Source organism: Callithrix jacchus, chromosome 1 (assembly GCF_049354715.1).
Source record: "Callithrix jacchus isolate 240 chromosome 1, calJac240_pri, whole genome shotgun sequence".
Lineage (NCBI taxonomy): Eukaryota > Metazoa > Chordata > Mammalia > Primates > Cebidae > Callithrix > Callithrix jacchus.
The window spans coordinates 126,037,588-126,051,533 of record NC_133502.1 but is presented as its reverse complement, the minus strand read 5'-3'; the positions used below and the strand labels follow the sequence as shown (position 1 = coordinate 126,051,533).

Here is a 13,946-nt window from a genome sequence, read left to right as displayed (position 1 = left end):
GGAGGGCAGATCCCAGACTGCTCCCTTGCCATTCAGGATTCAAAAACTAAAGTGGATTATAAAGTGAAGGCTCTCCTGAGATTTTATAAAGACAAAATCATAACAAGTACAGCAGAATAAATCATTTAAGAAGTGGATACAAGGTTGGGCACAGTGGCTCACACCTGTCGTCCCAGCACTGAGAGGCCAAGGTGGGAGGATCTCTTGAGCCCAGGAATTTGAGACCAGCCGGGGCAACATGATAAAACCTTGTCTCTACAAAAAATACAAAAATTAGCCAGGTGCAGTGATAGGCACCTTTGGTCCCGGCCTCTCGGGAGGCTGAGGTAGGAGGATCATTTGAGTGTAGGAGGCAGAGGTTGCAGTGAACTGTGATTGCGCCACTGCACTACAGCCTGGGCAACAGAGTGAGACCCTGTCACAAAAAAGGGGGGGGTTTCAATTACCCTGTAATAGTTCCTTATTCTCATTTCTTTTCTCAAAATAAAAATATCTAAAAAATATTAATAACCATCAATAGTTGAATGTCTTGCATAGTCTTAGAAAAGTCTAGGCAAGATGAAAGAAAGTTTTTTTCTTTAAAACCAACATTTATATCCTATTGATATAATGAATATTAATAATTTCCCTATATAAAATATGTAGAACTATTATATATCAATAAAAAATTCAGGCTGGGCACAATGGCTCATGCCTATAATCCCAGCACTTCGGGAGGCCAAGGTGGGTGGATCACTTGAGGTCAGGAGTTCAAGACCAGCCTGGCCAACCTGGTGAAACCCCGTCTCTACTAAAAATACAAATTAGCTGGGCATGGTAGCAAGTGGCTACTTGGAAGCTGAGGCAGAAGAATCGCTTGAACCCTGGAGAAGAGGTTGCAGTGAGCCGAGATCACTCTACTGCACTCTAGACTGGGCAAAACAACAAGACTTCATTTCAAAAAAAAAAAAACACTAAGACATTCATAACAACCACCAGCGCTTATTGAGACTTCACTCTGTGTGAGCCACTGCACTATATGTCTTACCTAATTTTCCCGTGTATTTCTGACCCCATGAGGAAGATACTTTCATAATCTCTACTTTACAGATAAGCAAAATGGGGTCCCAGAACCTTTTTTCTTTTAGTGAATTTTTATTCAAAGCCATGTTGTCTGATCCAAACTCAGCCACCACACTCTACTGTCTCTTCTCCAAAAATCTCACATTAAAACTATTTTTAATGTGTGTTTAGAATATTCCAGCAAAGGCCAGAAGTGGTGGTGGCTCATACCTGTAATCTCAGCACTTTGGGAGGCCAAGGTTGGCAGATCACCCAAGGTCGGGAATTAGAGACCAGCCAAGCCAACATGACAAAACTTCATCTCTATGAAAAATACAAAAATTAGCCACGCATGGTGGCACGTGCCTATAATCCCAGCTACTCGGGAAGGTGAGGCAGGAGAATTGCTTGAACACGGGAGGCAGAGGTTACAGTGAGTCAAGATTGGACCGTTGCACTCCAGCCTGGGCAGTAAGAGCAAAACTCCATCTAAAAAAAAAAAAAAAAAAAGAATATTTTCCAGCAAAGTCTATATCAAGGAAGGGAGGAAGGGAGGAGGGAGAGAGGGAGGGAAGGAATGGAGGGAAGGGAAAAAGAAAGAAAAGGAGATAAATGTTTACTATTTGTAAGTTCAGGCAGATAAACCAGAAATCCCTGATCTACAGAAATCAGTTTTGACGTGATTTCTTTGGTCTGGTCTGCCACTTCTACTGCAGAGCTGCCACCTGTCCCACATCATGGACAGCAAAGTACATGCAAAGAGGCGTGGCCTTCTTGTCCTCCCTGGTCACTGGAAAATTGAAGATGTACAAATAGAGTTGAAATCCTTATTTACTTTTCCCTTAACATGCACCTTTTATTTCTTTGCTCATTAAAATGTTCAATATCCATTCTCTCCATCAATTCGTAGGCATATCTCAGAAATGCTAGGCAGAACTCTCCTCTCCATGCCCCAGGCAGTCAGGAGAGCTAACTTTGACTGAGCCCTCTCCATGTTGCTTAATATTGTGCTAAGTGCTCTACAGGATCGTCTCAAAGGTCCCAGAGATCAACAGTATTGTTTACCTAATTTTTCACATGAGGAAATAGAAAGAGTCAAGACAAGTCATACAGTTTGCAAATTGTAAAGCTAGGATTCAAACCCAGATTGTTTCCAAAGCCAGGGATATATATACATATGGTACCCACTGCCTCCAAAGGAGGACAGAGTGGCTGTATTTTCACATCTTCCCCAGAGAAATGCTGTAGGCCGCTGATGTCCCAAACAGTCACAGACAACTCTTCCTCACAATATGTTTTCTTTTTTTTTTTTCTATTTTTTAATGAGGTTTCACTGTGTTGCTCAGGCTGGGCTCAAACTCCTGTGCTCAGTTTCCTGAGTGGTTGGGACTACAGGCATGTACTACTACACCTGGCTCTGTTTTAATTATTAAAGTTGGTAAGCCTTGCCAGGTGCAGTGGCTCACGCCTGTAATCCCAGCACTTTGGGAGGCTGAGGTGGGTGGATCACAAGGTCGAGAGATGGAGGCCATCCTGGCCAGCATGGTGAAACTATGTCTCTACTAAAAATGCAAAAATTAGCTGGTCGTGATGGCTCATGGCTGTAGTCCCAGCTACTCGAGAGGCTGAGGCAGGAGAATTGCTTGAACCTGGGAGGTGGAGGTTGCAGTGAGCCAAGATCATGCCATTGCACTCCAGCCTGGGCGACAAGATAGATACAGAGAGAGAGAGAGAGAGAGAGAGAGAGAGAGAGAGAGAGAGAGAGAGAGAGAGAGAGAAAAGTAAGTGATAAGCTTTAACTACCAATGTCATCACCCTATTTTCTTCTTTCCTGCTCAAACAGCATTCCCCCTACCTCCAGGAACCAAGAAAAGAAAATAAAACAAGGTTTTCTGTAATGAATATATTAAAAACTGTCCCTTGGAATTTCAATCCAGGCCTCCAGAATGTCACAAACACAAAACCTTTATTCCGATTTCTTTAATATCTTACTCAGATTTCGGGACTTGAAAGACAACATCTATGAGCAAAGTGGTTCCTCGGCTCTCAATCTAATGTACACCAGGTTTAGAGAAAGGATGGTGGTGACTGGTGGGTACGTTTCAAGACAGGGAAAAGCTAAAAGGTAAATGGCTTGTTTTTCAGGCAGAGTCAAAATGTGCCTAAGTGCAGAACCATCTCATGACCCTACCTGGTGCCCTTTACCTCCATCTGCATCCTTAACCCCTTCCCCGCCTCCAAAGACTTCTCCTAAAGTTGAACGAGGAAACTAAAAAGGACTGGAAACTGGAGACCGCGTAAACCAACCTGGCCACATTTGAAAGCATATTTTCCCTGCCGATTGGAAGGCCTCAGCAAGATGGAGAACCACTTTTCATCTAAGACGAGGAACTTCTACTTGCAAACAGCTCTTTCTCTGTCTCTCACACCCTTGCTCTCTTTCTCTCTATCTCTCTCCTCCTCCTCCCTGCCCCACCACCTCTTTTACTCTCTTGCTATCTCATTTTCTGATAAGCAACCTTCTTGAGGATACTTCTATCTGCTAATGGATACTCAGAGATTATACTATTCAATTCAAATCCTGCTTCTCAGGATAAGATTGTACAGCTAATCCAATCAAAGCATGTTTTCTCCCTATCTCATTTTAAAATAAATATTTAGTATTAAAAATTAGGCCATGGCCAAGTGCAGAGGCTTGTGCCTATAATCCCAGCATTTTGGGAGGCCAAATGGGAAGACCACTTGAGCCCAGAAGTTTGAGACCAGCCTTGGCAACATGACAAGAACCTATCTCTATTTAAAAAAAAAAAAATTAGGCCAAGTGCAGTGGTTCACATCTGTAGCCTCAGTACTTTGGGAAACTGAAGTGGGCGGATTGCTTGAGCCCAAGAATTCAAGACCAACCTGGGCAACATAACAAGACCTCTTCTCTATGAAAAATACAAAGATTAGGCAGACGTGGTGGCATGCACCTGTAGTCCCAGTTCCTGGGAAGGCTGAGGTAGGGGGAACAACCTGAGCCTGGGGAGGTTGAGGCTGCATTGAGCCAAGATCACTCCACTGCACACTAGCCTGGACACAGAGTGAGACAAAAAAAGGAAGGAAGGAAAAAAGGAAGGGAGGGAGGGAGAGAGGGAGAGATGAAGAGAGAAAGAGAGAGAGAGAGAGAAAGAAAGAAAAGAAAAGAAAGAAAGGGGAGGGAAGGAAGGAAGGGAGGGAGGGAGAGAGGGAGGGAGGGAGGAAGAAAGAGAGAAAGAAAAAGAAAAAGGAAGGAAGGAAGGAAGGAAGGAAGGAAGGAAGGAAGGAAGGAAGGAAGGAAGGAAGGAAGGGGAGGGAAGGAAGGAAGGAAGAGAGAGGAAGGAAAAAAAATCAACCAGTTCAGATGAAAGGTAAAAGTGGCTGTCCCTCTCTACTGTAATTCCCAAGAATAGCCAATGGCTATAGTTAGGTGTCCTCACCTCCCAGGCAGTTTTGTGCAAATACAAAAACATACTGAGAAAGAGTTTAGTTCATTCATTCTAAAATTAGGATATCATACACACAATTATATAATGTGCTCCTTGCAGCCAGCATTTTTCATAGATGCTTCTCCATTTGTGTCCACAGATAGCAGCCTTAGTCCTCAGCAGCTGCACAGCTCCTGTCCCCTTTCAAACTGCCAGTAAAACTATAATGAATTATTTTCTTTTCCTGGTATAACTCTTCCATGGGCACATTTGCTTCATTGAATCCATAGTTTTAGACTATTTAGCCATAATTATACATATTTTGACAAAACAGTGTCCTATAGAGAATGTGGGTAATGTGTTCGGGGAATGTTTCTCATCTTTATTGAGCTAAATCTCCTCTGTGCCTTTAGATAGTAACAAACTTCACACACCTCAGAAAGACTTTCTCTGACCAAACTCTAAATCAGCACCCTAAGTCACCACTAAACCCTTATCAGCTTCACTTTTCATCACAGTACCCAACATATTCTAACATTATATTATTTACTTGTTTGTTTGTTGATTTGTAATCTCCCCAACTTCAATGTAAGCTCATTAGAGGAAGACTCTGCTGTTTTGTTTACCGTGATATTCCAATGCCTAGAAAAATGCATAGTAAAATGTAAGTGTTCAAAAATATTTACTGGATGAATAACTGTATAACCCTAACACAATGGCTATTAAAATGCATCCTTCCTGAAATTCTGGGTTTCCAGTTTGAACATATATACAGTATATAAGAGTGTGTATGTGTTTGTGTGCACGTACACACACTCATGTGAGTGCACACAGGTACACAGCTCTCATCAGAAGCAAAAAAAAGAAGCAACTTGAAAACTACAGTATCTATAGCGCCAAGAACCAGTTTATCAGTCTGGAGTCTACTTCAGATGTATAAAACTGGTGGAGTTGGATTTGTCTCAAGGAAATGTTGTAGCAGAAAATCAAAAAGTATCAAATCACCATTCAGTATGTTGCCCCCACTGAAGGTCTTTCCATTCTTGCTCATATCAAACAAGGACACTATTTGACTCTTTGTCCCTGATGTTATATCAGTTCTTCCCCAAGCATTAAAATTCCCTCTTTAATCTGCCAGTTTATTTATATTGGTGGATCATAAAAACAATCAGTAGATATTGAACAAGTATATGATAAGCTCATCACTAGGCTGAACTCAATTATGTGCTATTTTTCTTCATATATACATTGTTATAGGGGGTACCACACCTAGTGGCAAATGCAAAAATGTTTAGTGCAAGCTTACCGGTCATTCCGAAAGATCTTTGGTAGATACCTTCTGGGGAACCACATGGCCAAAGCACACATCAGAACCCAAAGGATTGCAAGTTCATCAAGCATCTGACCCAGGAAACTAAGGGTTGCATGGAAGTAGACAGATCCAATTCCTAGAATCAATTACAACCAATATAAAAAGGTCACCACAGAAGAGACACAAATTCAATATACTGCTTAAGGATAGTCCTTTCACCAACAGTTATCACAGTCACCAGATCACTCTCTCTCTCTGAAAAAAGAAACTGAAGAAAGAAATTCACACCACTCAGGCATGCAAGCCTCAAGTCTAGAAAGAGGATTTCAACCAGGGCCCAAATATTAGCACATCAGAACTTTAACAGTTCCACAGTTAAACACATTCTGCCTTCATCCACAGAGCCTTTATGGGAAGAGGCAGTAAATAAAAGTCAACTTTCCCTCAGTGTAAAGAATTCCCAATCTGCCTGTGGGAGGAAATGGAAATGATACAAGTATTTCACAAAACATCTATATTTTTTTCTTCAATTTTAGTCCATTAGAAACCAGCCTCCCCAGAGTTCAATTGTTTCACACGACTTTCTTCAGCCGCTTTCAGAAAACTGCACTGGCATTGCCCCAATAGCAACTATACAAATGAAGTCTCAAATGCAGGCAAGTGATAGTAATGCCAACCTTGTTATCAAGCCTGAATTCAAGAGTCCTTTGCCAGCAAGCAAGCAGAAAAAAAGTTTGCTAAGACCTCAGAGTGACTTTAGTTTACAAAACATTATGTTCAAAGGGGACCGGAAGTATGTGGAATTCCTTTTCCTCCCGTTCAGCCCATGTTCCCAAACTACTCCACTTACCCACTACAACTAAAAGAGTCCATATTAAGTAGATGCCGCTGTTGAAGCATGTTGCATACTGACGAAACAAGCACATGCAGATGGGCGGTAAAATGAAAAACAAGACATTGCTGATCTGCAGGAAAAAATGTAAAACACAAAGATGAGTATAAAGTAAAAAGGGTAAAAAAAGAAAGTGGCCTCTTTCAAGTATGTCCTTGCAAACTGAGATAAATGTGGTCATACATCTTGTTTCAGTTCTTGCATTTTTCTTTCTTTCTTTCTTTCTTTGAGATGGGTCTCAGCCTGCCACCCAGGCTGAAGTGCAGTGGTACAATGTCAGCTCACTGCAACCTCCACCTCCCGAGTTCAAGCAATTCTCCTGCCTCAGCCTCCCGAGGAGCTGGGACTACAGGCACCCACCACCACGCCTGGCTAATTTTTGTATTTTTAGTAGAGATGGGATTTCCCCATATTGGCCAGGCTGGTCTTGAACTCCTGACCTCAAGTGATCCACCCACCTCAGCCCCCCAAAGTGCTGGGATTACAAGTGTGAGCCACCACACCCAGTCTCTTACACTTTTTTTGACAACAGATATAGAATCAGGAAAATTTAAAAATTTTAAATGACCATTTAAGGGGCTCCCTGCTGCTGCTTTGATCATAGGAGCAGCTATAAAAACACTGCAGTCTATGAAAGCTGCCCAAGTTCCTGATTCAAAGAACCAGTAATTGCAAGCTTAATTATGAAGCATTCTAATTTACTTGCACTTACTTTTTTTCATAATTTTTTTTTTTTTTTTGAGACAGAGTCTTGCTCTGTCACCAGGCTAGAGTGCAGCGGGCGTGATCTCAGCTCACTGCAACCTCCGCCTCCTGGGTTCAAGTGATTCATCGGCCTCAGCTTCCTGAGTAGCTGGGACTGTCATGTGCCACCAAGCCCAACTAATTTTTGTATTTTTGGAAGAGATGGAGATTCAACATGTTGGTCAGGATGGTCTCAATCTCTTGACCTGGTGATCCACCTTCCTTAGCCTCCCAAAGTGCTGGGATTACAGGTGTGAGCCATGGCGCTGGCCTTTTTTTTTTTTTTTTTTTGAGACGGAGTTTCACTCTTGTTACCCAGGCTGGAGTGCAATGGCGCGATCTCGGCTCACCGCAACCTCCGCCTCCTGGGTTCAGGCAATTATCCTGCCTCAGCCTCCTGAGTAGCTGGGATTACAGGTACATGCCACCATGTCCAGCTAATTTTTTGTAGAGACAGGGTTTCACCATGTTGACCAGGATGGTCTGGCTCTCTTGACCTTGTGATCCACCCGCCTCGCCTCCCAAAGTGCTGGGATTACAGGTTTGAGCCACCACGCCCGGCCCTATTATCTTTTTTTTAAGAAACATGGTCTAGCTATGTTGTCCAGGCTGGGCTGAAGCGATCCTCCCACCAGAGCCTCCCAAGTAGGTAGGACTAGCAGCATGCCACCATGCCTGGCTGCATTTATTTATTTATTTATTTATGAGGCAGAGTTTCTTTCTCGTTGCCCAGGCTGCAGTTCAATGGCACAGTCTCTCACACTGCAACCTCTGCCTCCCATGTTCAAGAGATTCTCCTGCCTCAGTCTCCTGAGTAGCTGGGACTACAGGCACTCACCACCACACCCAGCTAATTTTTGTATTTGTAGTAGAGACTGGGTTTCTACTAACCACCATGTTGGCCAGGCTGGTCTCTCAGGTGAGCCACTCCTCAGCCTCCCAAAGTGCTGGGATGACAGGCGTGAGCCACCACACCCATCTGCATTTACCTTTTTAAAAATAAGGTCTATATGAAAAAATGGTTTAAAAAAAGAGTTTAATGAAGGCATAAAAAAGAGTAGACATTGTTCAGCTCCAATCATCCTTCCCAGCCTGGCCAGCCTTTTCCCCTGGGCCTACAGGAAAAGAGGACTCTTTCTAGTATCCCCCTTAGTTGTCCTTTGACAGCTTTCTCATCCTAATCAAAACCTATTTTTAGGTAAAGATCAGATTTGAAAGTTTCTGCCCAGCTTTAAAATGGTATCATTTTATCTCATAGACTTTGGTGTGGATTTAAACCTCCGTGTTATGTCTCCATGGGCATTCAACTTCTTTAAATTTTTAATAATCTATCTTATTTAATACAATATATTCAAAATATTGTCATTTGAACATATAATCACTATTAAATATCATTAATGAGACAGTTTGCTTTTTTTTCTGAGATACTGGGTCTTACTCTGTCAAGCAGGCCAGAGTCCAGTGGTGGGATCAGCTCCCTGCAGCCTCTAACTCCCAGGCTTAAGGGAGCCTCCAGCCTCAGCCTCTTGAATAGCTAGGATTATAGGCATGCACCACCATGCTGTGCACTCCTGGCCTCAAGCAATTTTCCCACCTCAGACTCCCAAAGTGCTAGGATTATAGGCATGAGTCACTGTGCCTAGCCTACTTTACATTCTTTTGTTCACACTAAGGACTTGAAGAACAGTGTAAATTTCATGCTCCCAACAAGCCTCAGTTTGGGCTAGGCACATTTCCTGTGTTCAACAGCCAGCTACATGCCGCCAGTGACTGTCATATTGGATAGCATAACCCTTGAACCTCACCCCTAATTACTTTAACTCACTTTTTGTTTGGCTAATTTTGGGGTTGTTTCACAGACTCATAGCTTTTTTTTTCCTGAACTTTTTAAGATAAAATTCACATACCATAAAACTGTTTTAAAGTATACAATTCAGTGACATTTAGCACATTCATAATGAGCAACCATCTCCTCTATCTAGTTCCAAAAATGTTTTCATCACCCTGAAAAGAAACGCTATTCTCATTAAGCAGTCACTCCTCATTTCTCCCTCCCTCGGCCCTGGCAACCACCAATCTGCCTTTTATCACTATGATTTTACCTATTCCAAATATTTCACATAAGTGGAATCATACAATATATGATCTTTTGTATCTAGCTTATTTTTTCACTTACCATAATGTTTTTAAGGTTCATCCATATTACAGCATATACTAGTACCTTATTCTTTTTTATGGCTGAATAACATTACATTGTAAGGATATACTACATTTTGTTTATCCACTCATACATTAATGGTTGCTGGGTACTGTGGTCTAAATATGTCCCACACACACACACACAAAATTTATATGTTAAAACTTAATAATCAATGTGATAGTATCAGAATTTGCCATATAATAACATTTCAGTCAACGAAGAGCCACATATATGACAGTGGACCCATATTATAATGGAGCTTTTATGCCATATTTTTCCTGATACTTTTCCAAGTGTAAGTATGCTTAGATACAAATATTTACTGTTGTGTTACAGGTGCCTACAGTGTCCAGTACAGTAACATGTTGTACAGGTTTATATCCTATGAGCAATAGGCCATACCATAAGGCCTGGGTGTGTACAAAGCTATACTATCTAGGTTTGTGTAAGTATGGTCTATAATATTGTACAATTACAAAATCTTCTGACAATACATTTTTTTTTTGAGTCAGAGTCTTGCTCTGTCACCAGAATGAAGTACAGTGGCACAATCTTGGCTCACTATAACCTCTACCTCTCAGGTTCTAGTGATTCCCCTGCCTCAGCCTCCCCAGTAGCTGGAACTACAGGCACATACCACTACACTCGGTGAATTTTTTATATTTTAGTAGAGACGGGGTTTCACCATGTTGGCCAGGATGGTCTCAATCCCCTGACCTCGTGATCCATCCATCTAGGCCTTCCAAAGTGCTGAGATATAGGTGTGAGCCACCACACCACACCCGGCCCTGACAATACATTTCTCAGAATATATCCCGAACACACGACTATATTAAGAGGTGAGACCTTTGGAGGCGTTAAATTGGATTAGCGCTCTCATAACAGAGGTGTGAGGGAGGTGTTCACCCTTCCCACAGTGTGAGGGTGTAGCACGTACTCCGTCTTTGAAGCAGGGAGCCCTCACCAGACCCCAAACCTGCTGGCACCTCGACCTTGGATTTTCCAGCCTCTGTAACTGTAAGAAATGAATTTCCATTATTACAAATTACCCAGTCTAAAGTCTTTTGTGATAGCAGCATGAACGGACTCAGGCACTGGCTGGTGAACTAATTCCATTTTAACATTCTGAGGAACCACCAAACTTTTTCCACAGCAGTGTTTTTATATTCCCATCAGCAGTGTACAGTGTTCCAATTTCTCACATCCTTGCCAACACTTGTTATATTCTCTTTTTTGTTTTTAAATTAAGGCCATTTTAGAAAATATCAAGTGGTAGGAACATTCAGCTTTTAAGTCTCATCTCTGATTGTGGAGCGAGGGGCTCCTTGTACAGGACTGAGCATACAGAGGAAGTATGTCGAACGTGAAGATGATGGCTAAGTCTACCTGAGTAACACCCATGGGGATGGGGTAGGAGGGGTCCTGGACTAAACACAACAAACAACAAAAACCACATTCAGAGACAGGTGGATAGGGAAGATGAAGTCTGCAAAGCAAAGGGCACAGGGCTTTCAGAAGAAAAGAATGGTCACTTACGTTGGACAATCCAGAATGGTCACTTAGAGGATGTCTGAAAAAACCATGATGGTGGGCACCTGAACTGAACTGAAGTGGGCAGGGCTGAAGAGCTTTCCCAGACGTAAGAAATCACACTGGTACACAATTAAACAGAATGCTCGCTTCAGCAAACCCCAGAGCTTGAGGCATAGGGCAAGTAAGGGCTGGCAACTTCAGGGACCAAGGCCTGCCTCTGCCACCATCTGGGAAGGAGAGGAGCTAAGCATGACACTCTTTTTAGAAAGCGGAGAAAGACGGTGGGGAGAGAAATGCAAGTCAAAGGAGGAGCACAAAATCCTTGGTCAGGGGCAGAATGGGAGCAGAGCTGCTGCCTTTGGTTAAAATCCAGGAGGCTGTAACATTATGGAGAAAGGGGTACCTTTTTCTAGCTGGTTCACTTTGTTTTTGTTTTGTTTTGTTTTGAGACAGAGTCTCACTCTGTCACTTGCCTAGGCTGGAGTGCAGTGGCACAATCTCGACTCACTGCAACCTCTGCCTCCCGGGTTCAAGCAATTCTCCTGCCTCAGCCTCCCAAGTAGCTGGGACTACAGGCATGCACCACCAGGTCCAGCTAATTTTTTCTATTTTTTTAGTAAAGATGGGGTTTCACTGTGTTGGTCAGGCTTGTCTGGAACTTCTGACCTCAGGTGGTCCATTCTCTTCAGCCAGTTACAGGCATAAGCTACCGAGCCCGGCCTTGTTCATTGTTATGATTGAAGCCCTTAACTTCTTTTTAAATTACACTTTAAGTTCTGGGATACATGTGCAGAACATGCAGGTTTGTTATACAGGTACACATGTGCCATGGTGGTTTGCTGCACCCATCAACCCATCATCTACTTTGGGTATTTCTCCTAATCCTATCCCTCCCCTGGCCCCTCATCCCTTTCAGGTCCCAATGGGTGATGTTCTCCTCCCTGCGTCCATGTGTTCTCCTTGTTCAACTCCCACCTATGAGTGAGAACATGCAGTGTTTGGTTTTCTGTTCCTGTGTTAGCTTACTGAGAATGATGGTTTCCAGCTTCATTCATTTCCCTGCAAAGGATAGGGACTCATCCTTTTTTATGGCTGCATAATATTCCATGATGTATATGTGCCACATTTTCTTTATCCACTCTATCATTGATGGGCATTTATGCTGGTTCCAAGTCTTTGCTATTGTGAACAGTGCTGCAATAAACATACATGTGCATATGTCTTTATAATAGAGTGATTAACAATCCTTTGGGTTTGTAATGGGACTGATGGGTCAAATGGTATTTCTGGTTCTAGATCCTTGAGGAATCACCACACTGTCTTCCACATGGTTGAACTAATTTTCACTCCCAACAGTGTAAAGTGTTCCTATTTCTTCACATCCTCTCCAGCATCTGTTGTCTCCTGACTTTTTAATGATCGCCATTCAAACTGGCATGAGATGGTATCTCATTGTGGTTTTGATTTGCATTTCTCTAATGACCAGTGATGATGAGCTTTTTTTCCTATGTTTGTTGGCCTCATATATGTCTTCTTTTGAGAAGTGTCTGTTCATATCCTTCACCCACTTTCTGATGGGGTTGTTTTTTTCTTATAAATTGGTTTACAAGTTCCTTGCAGATTCTGGATATTAGCCCTTTGTTAGATGGACAGATTGCAAAAATTTTCTCCCATTCTGTAGGCTGCCTGTTCACTCTGATGATAGTTTCTTTTGTTGTGCAGAAGCTCTTTAGTTGAATTAGATCTCATTTGTCAATTTTGGCTTTTGTTGCCATTGCTTTTGGTGTTTTAGTCATGAAGTCTTTTCCCAGGCCTATGTCCTGAATGGTACTGCATAGGTTTTCTTCTAGGGTTTTATGGTTTTAGGTCTTACATTTAAGCCTTTTTTTTTTTTTGAGATGGAGTCTTCTCTGTCACTAGGCTGGAATGCAGTGGTGTGATCACACCTCACTGCAAACTCCACCTCCTATGCTCAAGCGATTCTCCAACCTCAGCCACTTGAGTAGCTAGGATACAGGGTTGTGTCACCATACCCTGTTAATTTTTTTTTGTATTTTTAGTAGAGATGGGGTCTCCTCATGTTAGCCAGGATGATCTCGATCTCTTGACCTCATGATCCACCTGACTCAGTCTCCCAAAGTGCTGGGATTACAGGCATGAGCCACTGCGCCCAGCCACACACTTAAGTCTTTAATCCATCTTGAGATAATTTTTGTATAAAGTGTAAGGAAGGGGTCTGGTATCAGTTCACTGCATATGGCTAGCCAGTTTTCCCAACACCACTTATTAAATAGGGAATCTTTTCCTCATTGCTTATTTTTGTCAGGTTTTTCAAAGATCAGATAGTTGTAGAGGTGTGGCGTTATTTCTGAGGCCTCTGTTCTGTTTCATTGGTCTACATATCCATTTTGGTACCAGTATTGTGCTATTTTGATTACTGTAACCTTGTAGTATAGTTTGAAATCAAGTAGCGTGATGCCTCCAGCTTTGTTCTTTTTGCTTAGGACTGTTTTGGCTATACGAGCTCTTTTTTGGTTCCATATGAAATTTAAAGTAGTTTTTTCTAATTCTGTGAAGAAAGTCAATGGTAGCTTCATGGGGATAGCATCGAATCTATAAATTACTTTGGGCAGTATGGCCATTTTCACAATATTGATTCTTCCTATCCATGAGCATGGAATGTTTTTCCATCTTTTTGTGTCCTCTCTTACTTCCTTTAGCAGTGGTTTGTAGTTCTCTTTGAAGAGGTCCTTCATATCCCTTGTAAATTGTATTCCC

The 13,946-nt window shown here is 42.2% G+C and overlaps 1 protein-coding gene across 2 annotated transcripts in view; it reads right to left on the bottom strand.

The window, feature by feature from the left end:
* ACER2 (alkaline ceramidase 2) overlaps positions 1-13,946 on the bottom strand; it is a 44,112-nt gene that overhangs the window by 23,151 nt on the left and 7,015 nt on the right. For both annotated transcript variants that reach the window (XM_002742957.6, XM_078369965.1), the window contains exons 2-3: positions 6,650-6,764; positions 5,794-5,935 (exon numbers count right to left, since the gene is read on the bottom strand). In XM_002742957.6, coding sequence (XP_002743003.1) covers positions 5,794-5,935; positions 6,650-6,764 — 257 coding nt within the window. The remainder of the gene's footprint in view (positions 1-5,793; positions 5,936-6,649; positions 6,765-13,946) is intronic.